General features: G+C 36.5%; 3 protein-coding genes and 1 pseudogene across 4 annotated transcripts in view; 2 read left to right on the forward strand and 2 right to left on the reverse strand.

Moving 5' to 3' along the window:
• LOC148954659 (small ribosomal subunit protein uS2-like) overlaps window positions 1-5160 on the reverse strand; it is a 51563-nt gene extending 46403 nt beyond the window's left edge. Inside the window, exon 1 of the mRNA XM_089086453.1 lies at window positions 4828-5160. Coding sequence (XP_088942579.1) covers window positions 4828-5160 — 333 coding nt within the window. The remainder of the gene's footprint in view (window positions 1-4827) is intronic.
• l(2)05287 (WD repeat-containing protein l(2)05287) lies at window positions 1-26781 on the forward strand. 2 transcript variants are annotated; one of them, XM_089086674.1, is made up of 2 exons: window positions 1-99; window positions 24401-26781. In XM_089086674.1, the coding sequence occupies exon 2, from the start codon at window positions 24401-24403 to the stop codon at window positions 26741-26743; it is 2343 nt and encodes a 780-aa protein (XP_088942800.1). In that variant the 5' UTR covers window positions 1-99; the 3' UTR covers window positions 26744-26781. The 2 variants fall into 2 exon arrangements, with proteins under 2 accessions (XP_088942800.1, XP_088942801.1); XM_089086675.1 differs by lacking the exon at window positions 1-99 and adding an exon at window positions 10263-10395.
• Window positions 80-27020, forward strand: part of Ggamma30A (guanine nucleotide-binding protein subunit gamma-e) — a 224381-nt gene continuing 197440 nt past the window's right edge. Inside the window, exon 1 of the mRNA XM_089086683.1 lies at window positions 80-99. The gene's annotated coding sequence lies outside the window, so the exon portion shown is untranslated. The remainder of the gene's footprint in view (window positions 100-27020) is intronic.
• Window positions 18220-24308, reverse strand: LOC148954662 (uncharacterized; annotated as a pseudogene).

Consider the following 27020-nt stretch of genomic DNA (forward strand, 5'->3'; position numbering starts at 1 on the left):
CTCGTTCTTTTTTTTATCAAAAGTGGGATTTCATTCCTGTCGATAATTTCGCAATTATTTAAATTACAAACACATGACTCGTGTTCTTGAAACATCAAGGTAAAACACGCAGCTCGACTTTACTCCTGTGTTATATTAGATAAAATTATATATGACGCCTATTTTTGTAATCTTTAAAAATTAGCTCGTTCAGCCAGTTTTCATGTTCAGGAATACATTTAGTCTAGAGACTAAAGGTTAACCTAGGCTAATTAGGCCTATTGATGAGAATCTAGACTAATATCATTACATTCTCTATTAAATGCTTTGGTGAATTCTAGAAAAGCTACTTTTTGCTATATTGGAAAATTGTTACTTTAGGAAAATGGAATCTTCAAGGATTAATCTACAGACTGAAGTAGGCTATGTCCTGGGAATATATTTTGAAGTAGACTACCTAACTTCACTCCTCCCTCTCTAGAGGGCACTAACCTTTGGTGACCTTTAATAACCTTTTTTTATAAGAGTGAGACCTGGTAAAATAGATCCTGCTTAAATGAAGTACAAGAAAAGTATTTTCAGCTGCACAATGTTGCTAAATCCCAATTTATAAGGTTTCAAAGATCTGCAAATACATCTCCTAAATTTAGATAACCAGTAAAATTCTACTTAGCTGCTTTTGGCTATCTTGGAAAGGAGTTAGGTTAGGAAACTTTCAGGGATGGGTCTATAGGCCTAGGCTAAAGTATGCCCAGGAAGGTATTTTGAAGTTCCTACCTCAGTCAATATATACCAAATCATATTATTGAGTTTCAAATAAAGTGAATACACCATTCAATGCCTTTTTTTATGCTGATTATGAATATGATAAGCATTTCCATCAGAAATGAATTTCAGCCCCCCTCCCTATATAGGCTATACATAACCTAACCCTGAATTGGCATATATAGGGGGGAGCTGAAATTCATTTCCGATAGAAATGCTTATTATATTCGTAATCAGCATAAAAAAAGGCATCGAATAGTGTATTCACTTTAGTCCTAACTCAATAATATGATTTGGTATATATTGACCCCTACCTCCACTCCTTCTCCCTCTAGAGGCTTCTAAAATTTGCCTTCATGACAGGTCTAGTTCTGAAAGTGCAATTCCTTTTATTTGAGTAGAATTTTAAGCCATAGCCTATCAATATTATTTTCAAAATTTAGGGAATAAAATTGCATATCTTTAAAACCTTATAAATTGGGATTGAGCAAAGCTGTGAAGCTAAAAACAATTTTGGGTAAAATTCTACTTTAGCTACTTTTGGCTATCTTGGGAAGGGGTTATGTTATTAAAACGAGACTTTCAGGGATAGGTCTACAGGCTAAAGTATGTCCCGGGAAGGTATTTTGAAGTACCTACCTCCACTCCTTCTCCCTCTAGAGGGTCATGAAATTTGCCTACATGACAGGTCTATACCCATTGAAATTTTGACAAAACAACATTTTACCTTAATTTTCAGTTATCAGTTTCTTTTGTCTGGCTTTAGCTCTGAAAATGCAATTTCAGTTATTTGAGCATAATTTTAAGCCATATAAATAGTTTATTTCCAAAATCTAGGAAATGTATTTGCATATCTTTAAAACCTTATAAATTGGGTTTGAGCAAAGTAGTGAAGCTGGAAACAATTTTGTTGTACTTCATTTAAGCAGAAGATCTATTTTTCAGGGTTTCCCTTCTATAACTCACATATTTTTAAAGGTCATCAAAGATCAGGACCCTCTAGAGGGAGATGGAGTGGAGGTGGGTACTTCAAAATATCTTCCCGGGACATACTTTAGCCTGTACACCCATCCCTGAAAGTTTCATTTTTTTTAACCTAACCCCTTTCCAAGATAGTCAAAAGTAGCTAAAGTAGAATTTTACCCAATTTTCTTGTACTTCATTTAAGCAGAAGACCTATTTTGCAAGCAAAGCCATACCCAGAGAGGGGGGTTTGACCCCCCCCTGAAATGTTTGTCTGACTTGTAAAAATACATAGCAAAAATGGATATAAACAAATTTTGTATGTGTTTTTTTTTGTTTGTAAAACCCCCTCTGAATTTTTTTTTTTTTAGTAAAACCCATCTGAATAAATATCCTGGGTACAGCCTTGTTTACATGGTTTCATTTTTATGACGCACAGATTTTTAAAGGTTATCAAAGGTCATGACCCTCTAGAGAGAGAAGGAGTAGAGATAGGTACTTCAAAATACCTTCCCAGGAAATACTTTAGCCTGTAGACCCATACCTGAAAGTTCTATTTTCCTAACCTAACCCCTTTCCAAGATAGCCAAAAGCAGCTAAAGTACAATTTTACCAAATAACCTAATATGGCTTAAAATTTTACTCAAATGACATAAATTTCTTTTTCAGAACCAAAACCCAAGAAAAGAAAACTGAAAATTAAGCTGTACTGCTTGTTTTTTCTAAATTAAAATTGTTGAAGACCTGTCAAGTAGGCAAATTTCTAAGATTTAGAAATCAAAAGAGGTTTAACATAGTACGTTTAACATAATATCTTCTGAGAGTATATTTTTAGCCCTGGATTCATTACTGAAAGTTTTATTGTCCTAACCTAATTACTTTCCAAGATAGCAAATATATCTTGTCTGGATTTTTACCAGCTATTAGGCTAGAACTGCTCATTTGTATAGAGCATGCTATAGGTTATGCTCTTTAGAACATTGAAATAAATTTCCATGCAGAGAATATAAAAAAAAATTACAACCTCATTGAACTTTTTAATTAGTGGTACCACTGGATGAGTTTGGCTGTTGTGAAGAAAACACTTCAAAACGAATAGAGTAGTACCATTTGGTTCCTAGGTGGCACTATAATTTAGCCAGAATAAAAATGACAACATCATTTGCTGCCTTTTTTATGCTCTTTCATAATACAATAATTTCTTCCATTGCAAATTGCATTTTGTGCCCTTAAAGGGGCCCCAAAGGTATTTAATTTTTGTAACCACACAAAGAAGTTATAACCTAACCTACAAAATGCTTGATTTTCAATTCAAACTGTTTTCGTACCATTTCAAGTTTTTCAAATGCTGTTGGCAAAAATAGTGCTGAATTCTGTAATTCAAAACTCTTGTTGACAATTCAGGGTATATATTTGCACATTAGGGAGGTGGGAAGGGGTAAAGTTCATGGTAAATTTACAGTCGGCCATATATTTTAACAAGGATAACAGTGAAAACATCATTTGATGCTTTTTTTATGCTCTTTCATAATTCATATAAAATCCCTTTGGTGCTCCTTTAAGGGCTCAAGATGCATTTTGTAATAGAAGCAATTATTGAATTGTGAGAGAGTATAAAAAAAGGCATCAAATGATGTTTTCACTTTCATCCTAGCTAAATTATTGTGCCACCTAGAAATTTACCATTTTATGCTATTTTACAATACAGTGGTTATGTTTATGACAATGCAACCCTTTTCCCTGGTGTCTCATATATCCTTAGGTTGCTCTAAGCTGAAATTTAAGGTAATAGGCCCAGGAACATCAAATACAGGGGATGGCTTATTATCCCAAAGATGATGTATTATAAAATAGCTTAAAGTAAGGAATCAAATGGTACCACTCTCATCCTGTGGCATCAAACTAACTACAGTCTGTAATATCTATTTCAATTAACATTTGTTATTTTTGGCATTCATAAATGAATTTTAATTATTTGAATTTGTTCCAAAGGGATTATTGTAACCTATTGCAAATATTATTTTCCTGTTATGCTTTATCAATCCCAAAGGTTGCTTCATTCTAACCCCAGCAATATCTTTGGTTTAGATTAATGGTTTAGTGGAAACCCAAGCAAGCACCTACAACAAAAAGCATATATGAACAATCAAGCAATTGTAAGCATGGCACTAATCATATATAAGCAAGCAAGAAATTGCAAGCACAGGCAGTGCACTTAAAAAGCAGGATGTCAAGCATAGCATGTCAATATTCTTCATCCTCCTTCTTTTGATAACTTCAAAGGTTGAGCCTGGTTGGTTTTGTTATTTGGCCAGAACACATGGTGTCATGTAGCAGCTGTCTTGGTCATTGGGTTAGGTGTGGAGGGGATTGTGGAGGAGACTCTGCCGTGGCAGCATCTGCTATTGGGGTATTAAATCTTTTGGCAGGTGGTGTTGCAGCACAAGGTGGTGTTGGGAACTGTGGGACTTGATGGGGCATTATGTGGATGTTTGATTCCTGTTTGGGTTCAAGGAGATACATGGGTTGGTCTCCAGGCATGCCTGGAGACCTGGGGTTCCAGGGATATTGCTTCAAAATGCAGCTTGGTGGGCATACCTTTGTTTCTCTCTCTGATCTTTTACCTGTGTTGATCTTTTTCCAATCACTTTCGAATATTAAAAAGGGTACTAGCCCTTTGAAGTTGCAATTAAATGAGCCTGTTTTGAAGTTTCTACAACAATGCCTTCTATAAAAACCTTATATGCCCCCAGGGCATAACTTAAACCCTTGCCCTGAGTGTTGTGGGGGAGTGTCCTCCTCAAAAACATATTTTCTATCTGGAAATCAATTATGCTGAACAAAATGGCTATCTCAAAATTTTGATGGAATGTGTTTGGGGGAATGATGGGCAAGGAGGGGGGGGGGCTAGTTGCCCTCCAATCACTTTCAACTATTAAAAAGGGCACTAGCCACTCCAATTTCCAATCAAATGAGCCCTTTTTGAAGTTTCTACAACAACTCCTTCAATACAAATTGCCCGAGTATGGAGAAAAAAACAAAACAAAAAACAACACATTGTGCCCACATTGTTCTTTACTTAGGCAGCACTAGCGCGCCGCCTATGATATAATCACTAACAGCCCGGAACATAAACATGTCTACATGAGCCCAGTCAGTGGTTTCATGCCATTTACTATCATTGTCTGGACTTGGATTACTTGGTGCAATAAGTTGAACAGGGAATGTATTACTAATAGGTATATGGTCTGAGATTTGGAAAGTGGTGATAAGCAAGGATCCTGAGTCTGGTTTTACATTCAGGGAACACATGAAAAAGTCCAGAGAAGAAATACTGCCAGAGTTATGGATATATGTGAAACATTGAGTATTCTTGACCATCAAGAGCTGACAGCACATACTATTATGAATATTTGCACGACTGCTGCTGTCATCAAAAAGGTTACAGTTCATATCACCTGCAAGGATTACTGCTAGGTTTTGCACTTCACAATCAGACACAGGGAACTGACTAGGTGGCTAGCTTGATCAAATTGTCTTTCTGATGTAGCATTACAGTAATTGGTAGGTAAATAGACTGAGACCACCACATAATTCTGAATTTTGACTGCCATGAAATAGTCACTTTTTTTCGAAAGTGTTCAGGCATGAGGACATTTCTAGCAAGAATAGCAGTACATCCACTCGGCTGACCAGCCCTGGAGTGTCTAGCTGCACAACTTGTTACAACAGTAGTAGCAGTCTTGCTCAACAAACATAGACTGTCAGCAGTGAGAAGGCGCTCTTGTAGGCAGAGAACGCCATTTGTGTCACATAGAGTTTGGATTATGAGTAATTTCACTGAGGCGCCTCCATGATGTAATGTGCAGATCAGTGCTCATTTTAGGGGATTTATAAGTTTCTGTGCAACAGGATATTTGTAGCTGTAACAAGGATGGTCAGCTTGGTTGCACAGCGCACACTTCATTTTATTTTGACAGGGGCAGCTTGTTTGAATGTCCTGTCTGCGCACAGCGCAAACAGCGAGTAAGAGCTTTACAGTGCTAGGCAATATGTCCGTAAGCTTGACAGTTGTAACAGCAAGGAGGGAGAGGGAGAAACTTATCAATGCGGATTCACTCATACTCAATTATCACTGATGAGGAAATGACTGCTAATAAGTCTTCTTGGCGAGAGAACCGAAGCTTGTAGGACCTAGTTTTGCTGATACAGGAGACTTCGGTACAGTTAGTTATCAAGTTCTGCAACTGACCGTCAGTAACGAAATGGGCAATTCCATAATACACTGGAACTTTTAGCTGTAGGCTTAGCGATTGGTCCTTAGATTTAATAGCATCAGCTACAGCAGTAGCTTCATTTTTATCACTTATGACGAGGTGCCAAGTATATTTTCCCGGTCTAAGCTCAGTTATCGCCGACTTTGAGTCACCACACAAGTTATCAATAAAAGTTCTGCTGTCCTTGGGGTCATTCAGCGGTTTAGATGGATTCTTTAATATAACGGCAAAAGAAGGTTTGGATGATTGTGTGGGGGCTTGAGACAAAGAAGGCAGCAGTTTGCGCTTTGACAGGACGTAATCGAATTTGACACATAGTTTGTTAACTTTACAAGTAAATGTAGCACTTGATTCCCCTGCAGTAACTGGTACTTCGTCAGGCTCGTACAGCACAGAACAGGGTAGTGGTATTTGCTTTTCATCACACTTTTCAAAAATTTTAAGCATGTCCAGACAGTTATCTGCATATAATAAGGTTTGCAATTTTCAAGTTATTAAAATCAATGTTTTCATTAAACATCAACCATGATGGATCTCTGCTAATAGCTCTCCAAGATTCTAAATCAGCAGAGATACTACTTGCTAATGGCCAAAATTCAAGCAAGTCGTTCCTATTCCTGCTTAGAGAAAAAAAAACAATATCCCAGGCAAGATATTCCTCTTTGGACAAATGAAACTACAGAAGCCACAACCAATCAAATGTCAAAAACTAGGAGTTCCAAAGGAATTACCTTATACATTAGATCCTCCTGTGCTGCCAGGGGGGACTAGGGCATCAGCGAATGTTCGCCAATTGGGTCTGAGATGAGCTGCTGCATTGACATCTTCCCAATCTGGTTGGAGAGAGGCATTAAGGCAGCATAGGTCACTGTTGTAGGTTTGCCAAAATGTGTTTCAAGGACTTCCTAGCTTTCACCTTCTAACTGGCTGCCACTCAAGTGCAGGAATGCTAATTGTAAAAATGATCAGCCAGCATGCATAAACAGCAAAGGCCTTCATGATTCTTCCAATAAAACATTATGCCCTGCATATAAAAAACGAGCACTAACACTCCAAATAGCAACAGAGAAAGCTGTACTTTATCCATTTGTAGCTCTGGAAACAAATGCTGTCCAATGACACTAATATAGATAACAGTAATAGATAATAAATAGATTAAAAAAAATAGTAAGAGATAAAATATAGATAACAGTAAAAGAGAGAAAAAAGAGAAAAGCAGAGAAGAAAAAGAATCAGATAGTAAAACGTACCTCTTTTTCTATTTCTTTTTAAACATCCTCTTGTTTTATCAAAGAAATAAAATAAAGAAAATAGATAACAGTAAAAGAGGGTAAAGAGAGAAAAGGGTAAAAATCTAATTGTGGAAAAAGGGCAAAAAGACAAAAATTGATTGGGAAATAGACCTATCAAAAATTGATAGGGGGTTTTATGAAACCAATCCAATACTAACACTCACAGAACACCCAACCCCAATCTACTCAAAGCAACAAGCCCCTCCCCCCCAGGACTCTTTCCTCAAAACACCCCACATCACATTCCTACTGGAGAGAATCTCTAATGCTGAACCAACTAGCCTCCTCATCCAGTGAGAAGAGGTTTGCCTGGCCACCCCTCCGAAGAAGAAATGAATTAGAAGCAATGCCAGGAATTAATCCCCTAATTTTTGACAAGCCTGATGAACAACCAAATAAGCTAACACCTAATATATGCCTCTTCATATTAAATTCTATGGAGTTCAGTCTATGAACCTACAACAGCCACAGAAAGCGACAACCATAAATGAATTGGCAAACACGTGCCTACCCAATCACATGATTATTCAAGCAAAAAAGGATCTTGCTTTACTTCTAGCAAAGCTAAGCATTGACACACAGTCAAATGAAAACTAAAGCAGCACATCTCAATACTTCATTGGAATGTAAGGTTATTTTCAGAGATTAAGTTAAATGAACTAATATATTTTATGAATAAAAATTCTATTAATATTAGTTGCCTTCGGGAAACCCACTTGACCAAAAACCAACAAACAAAGTCTCCAGGATATACCATCCTGAGAAAGGATAGGTCATAAGAGAGAAAAGGAGTTGATGTAGCTGTAATAATAAATAATAATATCAAATTTTATGGAATTAATTTTCCAGATTTTTTAAGTGATGTTGATACATTGGAATTAATGTATAGCTGAATAATACCAAAACTTACATAATTAGTGTCTATAACCCTAATGGCCAAACTACAGATGCCATGGACTTCTTCAATTATATAAGTAATTTTAACATGCTAAAAAAATATAATTATTTGTGGAGATTTTTATGCCCACAGCCTTTTATGGGGGGAGGGACAAGCCAGCAAATAAAGCTGGTAAGTTTATTGAGTGTTTTATCTAAAAATATACTGAATTAGCAATTGCTACCCCTCCAAATTTAAGTACATATTTTAACCCCAAAAGTAATAAATTTTCCACAATTGACCTACAAGTAGTGTTGAAAAATATTTTGAATAAAATTCTTCTTCTATTTAACAGCAGGCGGGCTTTTCAGTAAAACTATTTAGCCCTTTTCCGTTTGCTTCACTCTGTGGGCTACAGAGCTACTGGCTTGATTGCCTCATATTTATTAGATATATTCAGATATCTTTCAGCAGATCTTTCGACTCTAGGAGTTCAAATATAAGATGGTAGATGTCGATTTCTATGCTCTGTGTCCAGGTATAGTTGGCTAGGCTCTTGGCTGATAGTGGAATTTTGTGGTGTTTGAAGTATTTTAACAGTTTAGAAAGCAAGGTATGTTGTGCAGACGTCAGCATATTACATTCAAATAGGCAATGGTCAATTGTTTCATTATTCATATTACAATGCCTGTAAAGAGGGGACAGGGGAATTGAACCACTTGAATTAGAAAGCTTATATGAGAATGCAATGAAATTTAGTCCATTTGTTCCAGAACGAATTCTATGATAAATTTTAGAAAGATACTTATTGGGGAAGGGGGAAAGGATAGGATTAATCTTATTAAAATTAATATCTGATAGCCTCCATCGGTAAATATCTCTAATTGGGATTGGTCTCCCATTGGCTGGTCAATATTTATAGCATTTTTTGCTATTTCATCAACCTGAGGATTACCACTTATGCCAGAGTGGCTAGGAATGTACTGAAAGTAAGTCTTTATGCCACTTGAAGCAAGATTATCAATAATACTGAGACAATGATAAGTGTCAATGTCCAACTTATATTGAGGAGCTGAGGCCAGCAACTCAAGGCTTGATAAAGAGTCGGAATAGATGATAATATTATTCGAATTTTCAATCAAAGATTGGTTTTGCTTAAGGTGTTCTAATGCCATGATTATGGCATTTAACTCAGCAGACATTATAGATAAATTATTAAATAATCTCTTGCCCATTGCAATTTTCAGGTGAGGAAGGAAAACACCACTTGCAACCTTCTCATTCATTTTTGACACATCAACAAATATTTGGAAGTGATTTTTATAGGTAATTGTATTAAGTTCTGCAAGTTTTTTCTGAACAAAAGCAATGGGGGTTAAATCTTTATTCCATTTTGAAAATTCAGTATTTATTATGGGAAATGACCAATTCCATGGAGGGGATTGGGGGAAAGTAGGTGCAATAGACTTTGCTGGTACAGGGAACTTCTTTTGAATATTGGCATACTCATCTGCAATCCCTCTATACCTGGCTGGATTTCTTAACCAATTATGTAATGTGTGTGAGCTATTTGATTCAATTTTTGTAAGATGTTTTTTCAAGAGAAAGCTACGTCTCTCACTTATTGTTGTTAATCAACTCTCAATAAGAAGAAACTTGGTGCTTGTGGGTTTCCTAAGACCAAGTATGAGACGTATTATATCATTTTGTGTTTTTTCAATTTTTTGCATCTTGGTCTTTGCACATGCACCATAGACAATGAGCCCATAGTCAATATGGGGTCTTATATGTGATTTATAAAACTGGAGTAAGGTTTTCTCCTTACAACCCCAGGGTGTGGAAAGAAGTCTTTTTAGTATATTTGCTTTTCTATAGCATTTTTTTATTGTGTTTGAAATGTGGAGGTGGAAATTAAGTTTTTGATCAAGCATGAGACCTAGATAATTAATATTATTATCTTCTGGAATAGTTGTTTTATTTAGAGTTAGTTTTGCATTAACATGGTTTCGCGTCCGGTGAAATTGGATTATTTTTGACTTGGTGGGTGCAATGGGTAAATCTGAATGTTGAGAGAATTTTTCGAACTGGAAAAGTGACTTTTGCAGATTTGACTGTGCTATCTGAAAGGTGTTGCCAGATGACCATAGCAACAGATCATCAGCATATTGCAGATTCGTGTGGGGTAGGTTCATGTCCCAGAGATATAGGGCAAATAGGAGGCAACTGAGGACTGCTCCCTGAGGTAGGCCTTTGGATATTGTCTTTTGGGGTGAAGAGGCTGAACCAACACAAACAATGAAACTTTGCACTTCTATGAAGGATTTAACAAATGATACTAGCTTAGGAGGTACTCCAAGGTTTGCAAGTTTATTTAAAAGGATTTTGTGGTTCACAGTGTCATATGCTCCTTCAAAATCTAGGAAAGCTGCTACTAGGATATTATTTTTTGAGAAAGATTCATTTATTGCATTTGTTAGCAAAATGAAAGCATCTGTTGAGGAGTGGTATTTCCTGAATCCAGTTTGAGTGTGTGGGTTCATGTTATTTTTCTCAACAAACCAGAGGAGTCTGTGATAAATCATTTTCTCCATTATTTTCCCCATCACAGGTGTAATCATTATGGGCCTATAAGACTCAGGGTTATCTTTTGGTTTATTTTTCTTTAGGACTGGTAGGAGGGACGAACATTTCCATATATTGGGGAACCTAGAAGATGCCCAAGCGTGATTATAACAATTTAGCAGTTCTTGTTTGTACGAAGGTGTGAGATTCTTTATCCATGTAGGGTGTATATTGTCATAGCTGCTGCTAGTTTTGGACCTAATATGATGTATTGCATTATTCAAGTCCTGGATTGAAAATGGATTAGTTATGTACTCGGATCCTGGGCGCGGTTAGTAACTAGGGTTCATAGGAATTGTGGACAGTTTGCTTTGATTATTTGATGTTAGCTTATTAACAAAAAGAGTAGCAAATAGGTTAGCCTTTTCAATATCATTGTCATAATGGGTATTATTATGTATAAGCTCATACAGGAGTGGGTTGGGAGAAGTCTTTTTCCCACATATGTGGCTTATGACTTTATGTATAATTGGCTCATGCGTTTCTCTGGAGAGATTATTTGCAAAATTATTCCAGTATTTATATTTAGCATATATTATAGTCCTTTTTAGATTAGATTCTTCTTGTAATTTTTTTGAATATGTAGTAGGTGTTGTTTTTTTTATGAATTCTGTCCTAGCTGCCTTTTTTATCCTCCATTTATTTAGGCACTCATTTGTCCACCATGCTTTAGGAATTTGTTTAGGAACTGTTTTCTTAGGTGTTGTCCTGGGGATAGCATGATTAGCTGTATTTATTAGTAAAGATGTCAAGGCTTCAGCATGTGTGTCAACTGTTGTGTTAGAAATGCATGAACTTTGGGGGAAACTTGTAATTTCATCATTTAGCTTATTTTGGAAAATAGCCCAATTTGCTTTAGTGTTGATATACTTGGAGGTATGAGATGAAGTTTCAGCAGGTTCATTTAGGGAGCAAACTATAGCAAAGTGGTCTGTACATAGACCATCAATTTTATTTATGTAAATTTTGTTCAAAAAATTTAATGACATAATTTGTAGGTCAATTGTGGAGAATTTGCCACTTTTGGGGTTAAAATATGTATTCAGGTTTGGAGGGGTAGCAACAGCTAATTCATAATTATTTGAAGTCATATCCTCAATAAATTTACCAGCTTTATTTGCTGGTTTATTCCCCCACAAAAGGCTGTGGGCAATGAAATCACCACAAATAATGATATTTTTTAACATATTAGAATTATTTATATAATTAAAGAAATCCTTGGCATCTGTAGTTTGGCCATTAGGGTTATAAAAGCTTATTATGTAGGTTTTTAAATTATTCAGCCAAACACTTATACCAATTACATCAACATCATTTTCAAAATCTGGAAAATTGATGCCACAAAATCTTATATTATTATTAACTAATAAAGCTACACCACCTCCTTTTCTCTCTGAAGATCTATGCTTTCTCAGGATAGTATATTCCAGAGACTTAATTTTTTGATTTTGGGTTAAATGAGTTTCCTGGAGGCAAGCAATATTAATGGAATTATTATTCATAAAAGATATTAGTTCATTTAGCTTATTTTCTGTGAGTGATCTTACATTCCATTGGAGTATTGATAAATGTTGTGTTGTTGATTTATTCTTCATATGACTGTGTATCAATGTTCAGCTTTGTTAAAAGTAAAGCAAGATTTTTTTTTGCTTAATTGAGCATATAATCTGTGATGTAGATTTTTGTCAATTCTGCAATAATTTTTTTTTTATGTAGTTGATGTATGTTCATGGACTGAGCTGCATTACAGTTTAGAATGAATATTTGGGGATTTTGGGGATTGCATTTTTGGTAGTGCATCCTGTTTGTTGGTTAAGGGATTGATTCCTGGTAGTGTTTCTGGTTTGTTTCTTCTTGGGAGGGAGGGCCAGGCTGGCCTCATCTCACCGGAAAACCAGGCTTGCTGGCTTGGTGATTCCTTCTGATAGGGATTTAAGCTAGGGGGCTTAGAAGATATTGTTTCATATGGGGTGCTTGATGCATTGGGGGCAGTTGACTTCGGGGTTTTGGTTGGTTTCATTACAGGCTTTATCTGGTATTTTTGGGCAGAATTTGCTGCCATTGCTACAAAGGGGTATGGGATGGCCTTCTCTGTTGATATTCGGAGTGTTAGAGCTCTTTTCTTCTATGCAGGGCATAATGATTTATTTGTAGATTCATGTGGGCCTCTACAATTGATGCATGTAGGATGGGTGTTGTTGCAAGTTGTCAGCTCTTTAGGATGGAAAGATTTACAAGTACTGCACTCTTGGAGAATTTCATTTCAATTGTTTGTTGTGTGTCCCAGTTTGAAACACTTTTGACACTGAATAGGCTTAGGTTTGTATTCCTTGTGTGGTTTGATTTGCCCAAATAGGAATAATTTTTCTGGGATATCAATTTTATCCTTTAGTGTGTATAAGATGGATCTACTAGTTTTCAGGCCAGTAGAAATAGGTTTTCAAATTTAGGTTAAATCCTCAACTGGGATTGTTTTTCTAGTCCTATCTGAGAAGCCTTCTTTTAACTCCTGAGTAGATATCTCTGAGGGACCATTATCAACTTCAATTTTAGTTGGTGATTGTTTTGGGTTACAATTAGATGCAATAATTGGGCTATTCAGAAGGGATGTAAGGTTAATTATTGTATCTGCTGATTTCTGATCTTCTACAGCTATTAGCAGAGATCCATCACGGTTAATGTTAAGAGAGAACATTGATTTTAGCAATTTAAAAATTGCAACTCTTATTGCAGTGATCATTTTTATTTCAAAGGAGGTAGTGGGAGTAATTTTAAGGTAAATTCCTAAGTTTTTGGAGGGAGGATCTTGGGCAGGGAGAGGGGAAATGCTTTTAATTGGGGAGATTTTTTTCCTTTTTTTAGAGCTTCTAGAGGGGACCTCTTGAAACCCATTATCATCATTTATGTTTGCATTAGGACCTACATTTACCATTGTCCTATTCTCCGAATTGGAGCTATCATTAGAACTTTCAGATAATGTGCTTGACCAGCCAGCATGGGTATCTTGCACTATTGAATTTGATTTGGGATCTGGGGGGAAGTTTTTTTTTGGAGGACTTCTAAACATTGCCTATTGGAAAAATCTTTAAAAACAAATATAAAACTAAAATAAGAAGGGAAAATAGATGATATCAAACCGTCTGCACTATACTATGGGGAGGATAAACACCACAGTAGGCTATAGCCCTGAGGATGACTTGAGCAGGATAGGTTTGGTACAACTGCTGATTAGGAGCGATAATAATCACAAGAAAATATATTTCGATTTTCTTATAAGGTTGCTGTTGTGAAAATAAGCCAGGCTAAATTCAATATCTTGGCAATGGATCCAACTGAGTCTTTATCTTCTTCTTTATATAAAATTTATATAAAGAAAATTGATAATTCTTCTTCTTCTAATTCACAGCAGGCGGGCTATTCAGTTGGTACTATTTAGCCCTCTTCTTTTTGCTTCACTCTGTGGGCTACAGAGCTACTATCTTGGTTGTCTCTTATTTATTAGATATTCTCAGATATCTTTCAGTAAATCTTTTGACTCAAGGAGTTCAAATATAAGGTGATAGATAACCTTGATATAAGAGGATTGATAACCTTTGCATCGACCATTTTGCCATAGTTTCCTCAATAAATGAGCATTTTTGAGCTCATTTATTGAGCAATAAATGAGAGTAAAATTTAGACACATACCCCCAAATATATTAACAGTAAAGCAAATTGAACTATATCCAAGAATAAGCTTAATGATGAAATTATAAGTCTCACCAAGGTATCATATATTTCAACTATAACAGCTGACACATGCTGAAGTTTTGGCATCCATACTAACAAATACAGCTAACCGCGCTATCCCTAAGACAGCACCCAAGAAAACAATCTTTGAATACACTCCTAAAGCATGGTGGTCAAATGAGTGCCAAAATAAATGGAGAACAAAAAAGGCAGCAAGGGGAACATATCTAAGAAAAACCTCTCCTGCTACATATTTAAATAAATTACGAGCTGAGGCTAATCTCAAGAAGGCTATAATAAATACTAAATATAATTACTGGAATAACTTTGCAAACAGTCTATCCATAGAAACACGTGAGCCAATCATACATAAACTCATAAGCCACATCTGTGGAAAAAAAATCTCCTAACCCACTCCAGTTTGAGCTATAACATAATAATACCCATTATGGTAATGATATTGAAAAGGCAAAATTATTTGCAACTCTTTTCTCCAATAAGCTAACATCAAATAATAATAATAACACCACCCCAATCTCCATAAATCCCATATAACAACCTCACTCAGGCTCAGAGTACATAACACGCCCATTTGCAATTCATGAACTGAATAATGCAATGCAACACATTAGGGCTAAGGCTACTAGTAGCTAAAACAACATACACCCTACATGGATAAAGAAGCTCATCCCTTCTTAGGAACAGGAGCTCCTAAATTGCTATACTCATGCATGGGCTGCATCCACATTCCCCAATGTTTGGAAATGTTCATCCCTCCTACCAATCTTAAAGAAAAATAAACCCAAACATGATCCTGAGTCTTACATGCCTATAATGATTACTCCTGTGGTGGGAAAAGTAAAGAAGAAAAAGATTTACAACCAACTCCTTTCATTTGTTGAGAAGAATAATGTGATACCTCATACTCAAACTTGTTTCAGGAAGTACCACTCCTCAACAGATGCTTTTATCTTGTTAACAAATGTCATAAATGAATCTTTATCTAAAAATAATGTCCTAGTTGCTGCATTCCTAGATTTTGAAGGGGTATGTGATATGATAATGTGAACCACCAGATCTTTTTAGCCAAACTTGCAAATCTTGGATTACCCCCAAAGCTAGTATCCTTCATAAAATCTTTCATGGAAAATCAATATTTCATTGCTTGTGTAGGTTCAATCTCCTCGCCCAAAACTTCAATAACCAAAGGTCTTTCACACGGTGCAGTCCTTAGCTGCCTCCTCGTCCCCCTATTTCTCTGGGACATGAGTTCCCACACACCAATTTGCAATATGTTAATGATCCGGTATTATGGGCAAGACCTTTAAGATTGCACATTCAAAGTTGCAAAAGTCACTATTCCAATTTGAAAAATTATCATAAAAATCTGATTTACCCATTGCACCTACGAAGTCAAAAATCATCCAACTCCACCATAAACTAACAAATGTTAATGCAAAACTAACAGTCAATGGCATAATCATTCCAGAGGATAATCAAATAAATTACCTAGGTCAAATAAATTACTTGACCAAAAGCTTAAGTTCCACGTTCACATCATAAATACAATAAAAAAATGCTATAGGAAAATCAGAATAATAAAAACACTACTATCCACACCCTGGGGTTGCAATATGAAAACTTTACTCCAATTTTAGAAATCTCATATAAGACCCCAAATTGATTGTGGACTTATTGTTTATGGTGGTTGTGCAAAGACCCTGATGCAAGAATTGAAATAACACTAAATGATATAATCCAACTCATATTTGGTCTTAGGAAACCAACAAGCACTAAGTTTGTGCTTTCTGAGAGTGTATTATCAACAAAAATGAAAGACAAAGATTTCTTCTAATAAATTATCTGACAAAAGTTGACGCCAATAGCTTGCATACCCTGCATAATTGGTTAAGAAATTCATCCATGTATATAGGCATTGCAAACAAGAACCCAGAAGAAACTCCCAGAGACAGCAAAGTCTTTTGCACCTACTTTCCCCAAACCCTTCCATGGAGTTGGTCAATCCTAAAAATAAACACTAATTTATCAAAGTGGACTAAAAGAACTTACCCCCATTGCTTTCATCCAGAAAAAATTGGATGAATTTAATACTATTATATATAAAAACCATGTTCCAATTTTGGTTGATGGGTCCAAGATAAATGAGAAGGTGGCAATTGGAGCTTTTCTCCCATCCCTTAATATTGCAATGGGTGAGATAATGTATGATAATGCGTCTATAATGTCTGCAGAGTTAAATGCCATAATCGTTGCATTTAAATCAGAGCACCTTATGAATAATCAACCTTTGGTTCCTAACTTACATAATATTTTTGTTTATTCTGACTCTTTGTCAAGCCTAGAGCTTCTGTACTCAGCTTCTCAGTATAAGATGGATATATACACATTGTATTGTCTTAGTATTATTGACACTCTTACTTCAAGAGGCATAAAAGCATACCTTGATTATGTCCAAGTCACTAAGGTATAACTGGTAACCACCAGGCAGATGAATTGCAAAAAATGCTCTAAATATTGATCAGCCAAGTGGGGGCAACCCATCTTCATTAGAGGCATATATAGCTGGAGATTATCAGAGATATTGTTAAGTGAAAATAAATCAAATTTATCTCCCTTCCCCAATAAGTATACCTGCACACAGAGCACAGAATCCATTGCACATCATCTGATGTTTTAACTCTTAGAATCAAAAGATTTACTGCAAGATATCTAAGCAGATTCAAGATAAATAAGTAGCAAACATTGCAGTAGCTCATTTCAACTCACCGAATGAGTCAAAAGGAAACAGACTGAATAATCTTAACTGAAAAGCCCACTTTTGCTGAAACAGAAGAATTCCTATTCCAATGGAGCTCAAATGGGAATTTAATTAGCTTAAATTGCAACTTGGAACAATCTAAGGTATCCTTGTAGAGCATCAGAGTTGTTGAGGTCGGTTATCGTCACATGTCTGTCTGGGACCCTTGCAGTGTGCTGATAAGTTGCGTGCCAAGTGATTTTACACTCCCTGGATAAAAACTCAGAATCCATCCTATGTTTGAAGAGATGAAAGGAATGAAAGATACTTTATTAACAAGCAAACTCTCACAACATCAAACTGCCGAACTTGTTGCTTTCTGTCAGCTAGCCTACATTATATATATATATATTATATATATATATATATATATATATATATATATATATATATATATATATATATATATATATATATATATATATATATATATATATATATATATATAATGCATATAATATGCATATATAAAAAAGCAAAAAACATAAGTACATATAAAAACATACAGCAATGAACCAAACTGGTCTGTCAAATGAAAATAAAACAAACAAATTAACACATTAACAATACACATGACACATTAACATGATTCATTGCAATTTTCATTTATTTATGATTTCAACAAACACTGACACAAAACTTTCTGTAATGCTCAGTTCTTGTATTAATAGGATTTAGAACCGGGATTTGTTGTGCTTTTGATCGAGGTAAACGGGGCTTCAGAGGACAATAAGGGGTTGGGAGTATACATTTAAAGCATAGGTTATGACAGAGTTTATTCCCAAAATTAGTGCAAAGAGTAACACGTCAGGTTGCCAAGGTTGGAAGGCGGAATTCTTTGAGGAGGAGAATGTTAGATACTTTGTCCTGGCTGTAAATAATTCTCATGGTTCTCTTCTAAATAATTTTTAGCCTATCGTACTGATCCACTGTAAGGACAAAATGCCAGACTGGGCAAGCATACTCAAGCAGTAGATGGATAAAAGATATGTAAAGGCAAAGGATATGTGCTTTTGAGCATAAAAATTTAGTAAATAGCTTAAAGAGACACAGAGATGCACTAGCCTGTTTAACAACAGAGCAAATTTGGACCTCCCATTTCAAATTGCTAGTCAGTATGATGCCTAAAAGTTTAGTTTTTGATCAGGTTTTGCGATTATTTTTGATCATGTTTGCGATTATTTCATTAGGTATTGGAGTTGTAAACGATGGCTTTGATTTAAAAAAACTAAGGGTCATAATGTTTGACTAATGAGAATTCACTCTAATTATTGACTGGGCTGCTTCACTTGCAACGTCTTTGAGAATTTCCATTGCACTATTCTTAATATTTCTTCTGCAGTTTTTGAGCAATGACATGTCATCCACAAACTTCCATCGATCGGTTGATTCATTAGCAAGATTACTAATTATTACCAAAAATAGTAAAGGACCTAAAAGCGTACCTTGCGGAACTCCACAAGAAATAGGGAGTGAATCAGAAAAAATATTTTTACATTTTAGATGTAGTAATATTGACTATAAAATGAGGTACTTTAAATTCATTCAGCAATTTTTCAATTAAACATTAGGACTAACAAGATCAAAATCCTTTTGGAGGTAAATTAAAAGGAGATTCCCAAAATATTTGAGAAAGGTTTTGATAATTTGTCAGGAAATGCTTTTACTAAATCGTTGGAATATCAAGGGGGCATATTGAAGTTCTTTTTAGTTTGCATATTTTCACCTTAATGTCAACAGCTTGTATTACAGGGATATCCTGGTCAGGTGGTGGGGACAGGGAATATTACATGAGAAAGGAGGGAGAGTTTGTACAATAGCTGCAAGGTGTTTATTTGGTGAATTAGCTGTAGTTAAAGTCAACGTTTTTGACTGTTTTACCCTTGATTTTCTTGACTGTATTATACCACTGCTTTGGTCATGCTTTAAAGAGTTTTCTTAATCTATTACGGTAATACTGGGCTGAAGCTTTCCGATTCTGCTTTTTTATAAATTTTCTTAGTAGGTTAGCTTCTTCAGTTTTTACTTGGCGAAACAGTCTTAATTTTTGTCGGATTAAACTTTTTATCGTATCATTTATATACGGCTTATCATTAGAACATCTTTTCTTTTTCACCTCTGTAAAATGGAGTAAATAATTACAGATCAGCTTTTCTTGGAAAAGTTAGGCTTTCTTATTCGATTTGTCAGAAGCGAATACATCATCCCATTGCTCTACTGAAAGCCATGTTCCAAAATTGAGCAGACTACTATCATCAATTGGTCGATACTTAAATTCATAAAATTTATACTTGCGGATATGATCTTGTATTGGATTTAGTGAAAGTGTAACATGGTAACTGCCACCAAGTGGGGCAAGGGAATTGTGTCTTTGATAGAATTAATGCATGTTTGTACAAATAATTTCAAGGGAAGTACCACCTTTAATTGTTGGGATATTTACTATTTGTTTTAAGTTAGCTTACCGACAAAGATGATCTGTGTTTAGTTCATTACCATCACCAGTAAGCAGGATCCCAGCATCTGGATGTTTAGATTGGAGGTAATCAAGCAATGCACGAAATTTTCCCCAAGAAATCTTTACGCTGCTCTGATTTTTGGCCGGGTGAATAATAAAAACAACCAACAATGATATTAGTAATCCAGAGTAAGTGAAGTCTTTAACCACATCTACTTGGTTGCTCCCAATTTTGACTTCCTTTACAGTAGAACGTGGTGTGGGGGCTCAAGGAGCATAACTTTGGTTTTCTGCCAGTTGATATTCAGTCCAAATTTTGATGCTTCTTCTGAGAGTACCTTGAGACCTTTAGTGACATTTTTGACGGTGTCTGCAACCAACGTTATGTTGTTGGTGAAGTCAGCATCAGAGAGTAGCGGTCTCCAAATTGAAGACTCAACTGAATTAGTATTGCTACAGCAATTATGGTAACAATATTAATGGTATACTCACAGTTTCTTCCTAATTTGGTTTATTTTGACTTAGGTCTCCTGCCAGGTGCTGCTTGGTGTAGAGAATGATGTCTGCCTCCTCCATCTGCTTTGGTCCAATGTGAGCGCTTGCGCTTTGCTCAGTCTGATGTTTGCTATTGCCACGAACTCAGACAGGCCCATGGACTGTCGTTTCTTTGGTTCACTGCACGGTTGTTTTTAAGCAGCTTTCATAGAGTCAAAGTCAAAGATTGTCTTTTTTGGATAAGTGAACGGGCATTCAAAAAAGGTGTTCAAACCCTCATAAGGTATACTCAGCTGCTTGGGTAGAAAACCAAGACTGCTTGGTGAACTGTAGCAGCTTCTCATTACTCACAAAACCAAATAGAAAGCCAAGACTGCAGCAGCTTCTCATTGCTCTCAAATCAAACCACCCTAGACCTTTGATCCTTCTCATGCTCTTTGACTTGAATACGTTGATGGCCTTTAGGATTGAAGTTGATGTATGCCACGCCTTATCTCTAAAGCATTACTGAACCAATAAGGGCATTGAAAGTCTGCAGTTCAGTTGAATGACTGATGTTTAGTTTTTGCCAAAAGTAATGATTCAACCTGCCCATGGAAGAAAACACTTTGGATATCCGTGCTTGCAGCTTGGGGAGAAGCAAGCCATCTGAAAAAATTGCGGAGCACAGGTAGGTCAACCTTTGGGCAGCTTCAGTGCTGGTTGTTCTGTCTAGGCTAACCGGAGAATTGACAGCAGAAGAAGACGGGTCTGTGGCCATAATTTTTGTTCTATCCCAGTTTATCTTCAGTCCCAAATTTGCGGCTTCTTCTTGTAAAATTCAAAGCGCTCCCAGAAACTGACCATAGAGTCTGGTAGGATTGCCAAGTCGCCAGGAAAATCAGCATCTGAGATGATGCAATCTCAAAACTTGAGCCCAGGGCACTCCAGTCATGATGAACAGGCTGCACCAGCCATTCATTTGAACACAACTTTCTGTACCAAGGTGTAGAGCTATGAAGGGTCTGCAGTATTTTTCAGGGAGGCTGGTCATTATAGAATCCACCAAAGAGCTACTCGGTCCACTGAGTCAAATGCAGCATAGAAGTCAACAAAGGCAAAAAAAAAAAGCTTTCTGTCAGAACTCTGTGTCTTTCTCTATTATCTGTGAAATTGTAAAAATCTGTCTGAGGATTGAATGGTCCAACATAAAAGTAGCTTGCTCTGGTTGCCAAATCCTACAACTAATATTCCAAGATCAATCCAGCAGGAACATTGATAGCAGTTTTCTGGGGACTGACAGTAGAGTTATTCCACAGTAATTCAAGCAGTTGTTTCTAGATCCTTTCTCTTCTGTAAGGGGATAATGACGCCCTTCTGCCAATCTTCAGGGATTATTTCAGTTTTCCAGATTATGGAGAAAAGGGTGTATAGGACAAGAGCATTTTAGGGCCTGCATATTTTAGTAGTTCAGAGCTGAAGCCACAGATACCAGCAGCTTTATTATTCTTGAGCCTTTTAACTCTATGCTCAATTTCTAAGGGGCTGAAAGGCTCATTTGGAGGGAATAATGGACTGGTATTGTTTAGGAGCAAGCAGAAGTGGTCCTCCAACCGCACAAGCCTTCATTAGAAAGAAGTTTCCAATCCCGGGATAGGACAGGTCCCAATGTGGGAGTTTTATTTTCTGTTAGATCTTGGAGATTATTGAACAGGCTACCCATGTCTTTATTTTTGCCGCTAGTTCAGTTTTATCAGCTCTCCTTGCAACGAACTGAGTTTGGTTCTAGTGAATGAGTCTGTTATGCACTCCATTAAGCCTTCAGTAAGTGGCCATATCCCCAAGGAGTCTTTCCCTCTGTCTGTGCTCTATAACATGCAGTGTTTCATTAGTTAGCCACGATTTCCCAGGAAAACATCTCTTGCCAAACACCAGTTGTGCTGCTTTGCTTGTCTGCGATTTAAAATACTTCCAGGCGCCTTTGCTGCTGCTAAGTGTGCCAAGGAGCTTTTTGATGTCTCAATACTATACTTCAGGCAAGTATCAAGGTCCTTAAGATTCCCAATATCTGTAGTGACTGGCCTTATTTCCGATTATTTTGCTTGGAGGTGAGACTGGACTTCAGCACACACAAACCTGTAAAAGTAGGTATTTGCAAAAACAAGGTCATGTGATCAGCATAGTTCTAGTAGGCAAAGCCCATTATCATTAAGTGGGTCAGTGGATACAGGACCAATTGTGCCACGCCAAATACCCATATCCTCATGCACTGTGGCGTTGAAGTCACTGAGAAAAACGGTTATATTATGGAGGGACACTTTTGTGGGACATCTGGTCAGAGCAGAGTAGAACTCTTCCTTAGTTGTGTTGTCAGAATCGTTGGTAGGGCGTAGTATACAACAATGTTCATCTTACCTTACTTGTGTCCAAAGCAGGCCTTCAATAGTCTGTATGATACGGCTTCGTGCAACAGGAATGCCTTTCTTGCGATACTATTTAGCTTGAGGCCAACGTCATTCCTTCTCATGCTCCCTCCACACCATAGCAACAAGTGGTTTTTGTCTATTTGCTCTTCTCTGTTTCCTGTAAGATGGGTTATTACCACTTATTACCGATAATTACCGCTTTATTCTTTTGGAGCTCTTCAGAAAGTAGGCTCTTTGATGCAGGTGCATTCAGAGTCAAAACAACCCAGGTGGGCCACCTGGAATGTTTTGACCAAAGAGGGCTTCAAATAGCCCCCTGAGGTGGCTATTTGAAGCCTCCTTTGATCTAGAAGATTTAGTCTGTCAGTCATGCTGATTTTGGCACTGGGGGTGATTTGTGGAGGGATTTGGAAGCCTTTTTGTGCCTCCAACAGTATAGGTTGAAACGTTTGTATGATGTTGTGCTTCAAACAAGATGCAACCGTTTTTCCTTGCAACAGGTGGCAGTGAGCCAGAGAACTTTTAATCAAGAGTTACAACCCATTCGGGTGCACTATCACAAGGTAGATGCAATGTGTCATGTCTTTTCATATCCAATTGAAATTTTCCCTAGTAATGAAAAACACTATCCATCTTCAAAAAGAAAAAAAAAATGAAAAAAAAAGAAAAAAGAAGAAAAAAGAGGAATGTGGAAGCACTTCTAGTGTTTTCTTTTCATTCCTATATATTTCTTGGGTTATATATGGGACCATTAGGGAGGGGGGCGTGAATTTAATAATGTTAATAATGTATTTCAACCCTCTACAGAAGCATGAAATGTACTTAGAGCAGTACAAAGATACAGAAAACTAAAGAAAAATGAAAGCGCAATAAAGAAAAAAGTCACAAGAAACATAATATCTCAACTATGTAAAGAACACAATTAAACTACACAGTTAAGCAGAAAATCGACAACACTTTTGGGATGCTTCTGGAACCTGTCGACCTACTGGTCAATTTTTGAAGAAATATAAAGCACGCCATATCTACTGGAAATGTACCAGTTACGAGTCCAAAGCGACAACTTCAGGAGGTAACTGCAAAAACGCAAGAATATATATCGAATTTCCTTCCACTCAGATAGTGTAGAAAAAATAATCCCTAATTTGATCAAGAAGACAACATGTGGGGTGAAAAAAGCATTGTAAAGTTTGATTAATATTTTAGTCTCATGTAAATATAAAGTCTGCATGAACTTATTTATTATTAATTCTAAGTTGCAAGTTAATTAATTATTGTATATTGAAAGAGCATAAAAAGTGGAATCAAGTAATGTTTTCACCTTGCCTCAGTTGTGGAATCTTGTATAAAAAGAAAAGAATACAATATTTGATTTTAGAATCTGTATTGATGGTGGTCATCTCTGTTCCATGCCTCTTCAGCCACTAAGTGCATTGGGGGTTGGGGGCCAGCTGTCCTGTGCTTTTGCAATTCTTCCTGTTTACCTTTTCCAGATTTTGCCAGGTGCTCATTTAGAGCTGGGTTCACTGTGGCTGAGCTTACAAGTCACACCACTAACCCCCATTCAAACCAGTAATGCCAGGACTCAAAGACCTGTCTTCGCTGACAAAGGATTGCAAGTCTAGCATGATAGAACGTGTATATTTACGGTAATCTTTTCTTGCTGCTAAGAAGAAGAAGAAAACCTTTGCCCCTGTAATTCTTTTTTATCTTTTCACAGATGAAGCTTGAACTGAAGAAAGTAGAAACTTCAGAAATTCTGAACGAGTGTCCACCAGAGATTTCTTCAGATGGAGAATATGTGTTCGTATCAGCTGGCAAAACTTTACGAATTTTCAAGAACGATGGCCAGTTTCTCTGCAATCTTGATTCTGTCAAAGGCAGTATTTCACAGATCATGTCTTACCAGAATAACCTTTCTATTGTTTGTACCACTGGACAAATACATACATGGAATTTTCTAGATCAAAAGCTTCTGTCAACCACAAATATTTTAACTAATGCATTTCAAAAGTTTGTTAAATCACATAACCTATTCCAGGTTTTCCCAAATAGAGATATTGGTGTTGATGTTGTGGCCCTTCAGCCTAAAGATGAAACCGTGATTGGTATGCTCGTTTTTGAAGTGGCAAAATCAAATAAGTCTCGATTTTTATTTAAAGATGTTGAAAGTGGGTATAATAAAGTGGCTATTGGTGGGTATAAGGGTTCAATTGTAGCCGTTATTAAAGATTCTAATGTTTGCGTTGAAGACTTGATCACAAAGAAAACAAAGAGACACTTTACTAATGAAAGGAAATTTACATGCGTGGCTCTTCATCCCACTGAAAACGTAATGGCCACTGGGGATTTAAGTGGTCGAATCCAAATATGGCATGATTTTGTTGAAAATTCATACCCACCGAAGGCAGATTGCCATTGGCACTCGTTACCAGTCAAGACTTTAAGGTTTACAAGTGAAGGGTCGTATTTACTAAGTGGAGGTGGAGAGTGCGCCTTGGTTAAGTGGCAATTAAAGACACATACTAAAAGTATTATTCCAAGATTGAGCTCCCCAATAAAATTTATTACTATTAGTGAAGATGGCTCTGCTGTTCTAATTACTTTTGACTCAAATTGTATTACTATTATGCTTGGTACAACCGGTGATATTGTTTCATCAATTCAGGGAATTATCCCCCATACAAGGTCACATTTACTCAATGGAGAAAATGTTCCAAACCCTGCTGGCCTGACTTACCACCCAGTGACAAAGACGGTTGTATCCAATGCGCAAACAGGACATATGCAATTTCAAAAGATCAATGAAATAACTGTTCATCAAAATTTAGATGTGACACAGCAGAACTATGTTAGTGATGAGCGTCAGTTGCAAAGTGTCAATACAGATGTAGTGAAAGTCTCAATTTCAAAAGATAATCAATGGATGGTGACTGTTGAACACTGGGAAGATCCATTGATGAAAATGAGTGTGCAATTGACAGTGAAAACGTGGAAGTTTGATGGACAGAACTTTGTGTACAACAGCTCACTTCATATACCTCATGACAATGACATAAAAAATGTATTGCTTGCACCATTCAAAGGCGAATATCCAACTATTATTACAACAGGTGGGAAAGATAAATGTTTCAAAGTTTGGAAACAAAAGGAAGAGAAACGGATAATTCCTATTTGGTTATGTAGCTTCGTTGGGGAATATTTAGACCTACCATGTAATTATGCTGATTTTTGCTTTGATTCCTCCTTGTTAGCTGTTGCGTTTGGAAATGTGATTACATGTTGGTCGTTCAAGTCCTTAGTAGGAGTTTTAAGAACTCATATTATTGTTGGGCTGTATAAACAAATAGCCTTTAGCCAGCGGGAAGAAACAAGTCAATTATTGGTCGGTATAACAGATGATCAAATTATTGTTTGGAATATAATTTCGGCGAGTTTTATCAGGGTTGTTGATATTCGCGGAGGTTTGAAATTATTTATTTCCGATCGGGAAAATGATACTATGGCTGTTGTGACGAAATCGAATGATCTTTTTGTTTTCACACCAGATCGCATTGATAATGCAATTATGAAAAAGCTTGACTTTAACCCTATTGGCGGTTGTCTTATGGCCAAAAAAATCAGCAACCAATCAGCAATCCAGTCACGTATTGTACTGCTGAGTAGTACGCGTGATATTTATTTAGTTGATGATTCGTTTGTTGATGATTATATCTGGACAACAAAATCACAGATTGAAAAAGTACGTTTCACCCCCTTTGCCTCTCTTAAAAATAAAAAGACGACGGAATTGAAGCAAGTTGAGTCGTATTTTGATAGATCTAAAGACGTGACTGCTTTCTTGAATAATTATGTGAATGAGCCTTCTATTACACTTCCTCCGACAACTTTAGTTTTAGAAGCTTACGAGAATTTGCTCCTGATGAAAGTGAAAGAGGAAACAGTCTTAAAAGAAGAAGAAGAAAATTTGAGTATGGATTTTGATTTACCAGCTGACAGGGTACCTAAACTTCCAAAGGACGAAGAGCTGTGTTCACTCCTTTGTAATGTTTTATTGTCATAGCAATAAAATAGGCAAGAACATTTTTATAGAATTTCTGATAGGATTTATACCCCAATTTATGTAAATTTATTGTTCTGACTAAAGAAAAAGAAATGAAGGGAAAAAGTCCAAATAAAATTTCCAGAAGAAGCAGAAAATGATAAAGCTATTTTACTATTTGATATAAAACACTAAAACCCATGATAAAGAGAATTAAAAGAGGTAAAGAATACGTCACTGGACTTTACAGTCCCTAACGGTGGTGCTTATCTTCGTTTAATGGCTTTCAGCCAGGAGT

Source organism: Artemia sp. Qi Xiang Cuo, chromosome 3 (assembly GCF_049724085.1).
Source record: "Artemia sp. Qi Xiang Cuo chromosome 3, ASM4972408v1, whole genome shotgun sequence".
Classification (NCBI taxonomy): domain Eukaryota; kingdom Metazoa; phylum Arthropoda; class Branchiopoda; order Anostraca; family Artemiidae; genus Artemia; species Artemia sp. Qi Xiang Cuo.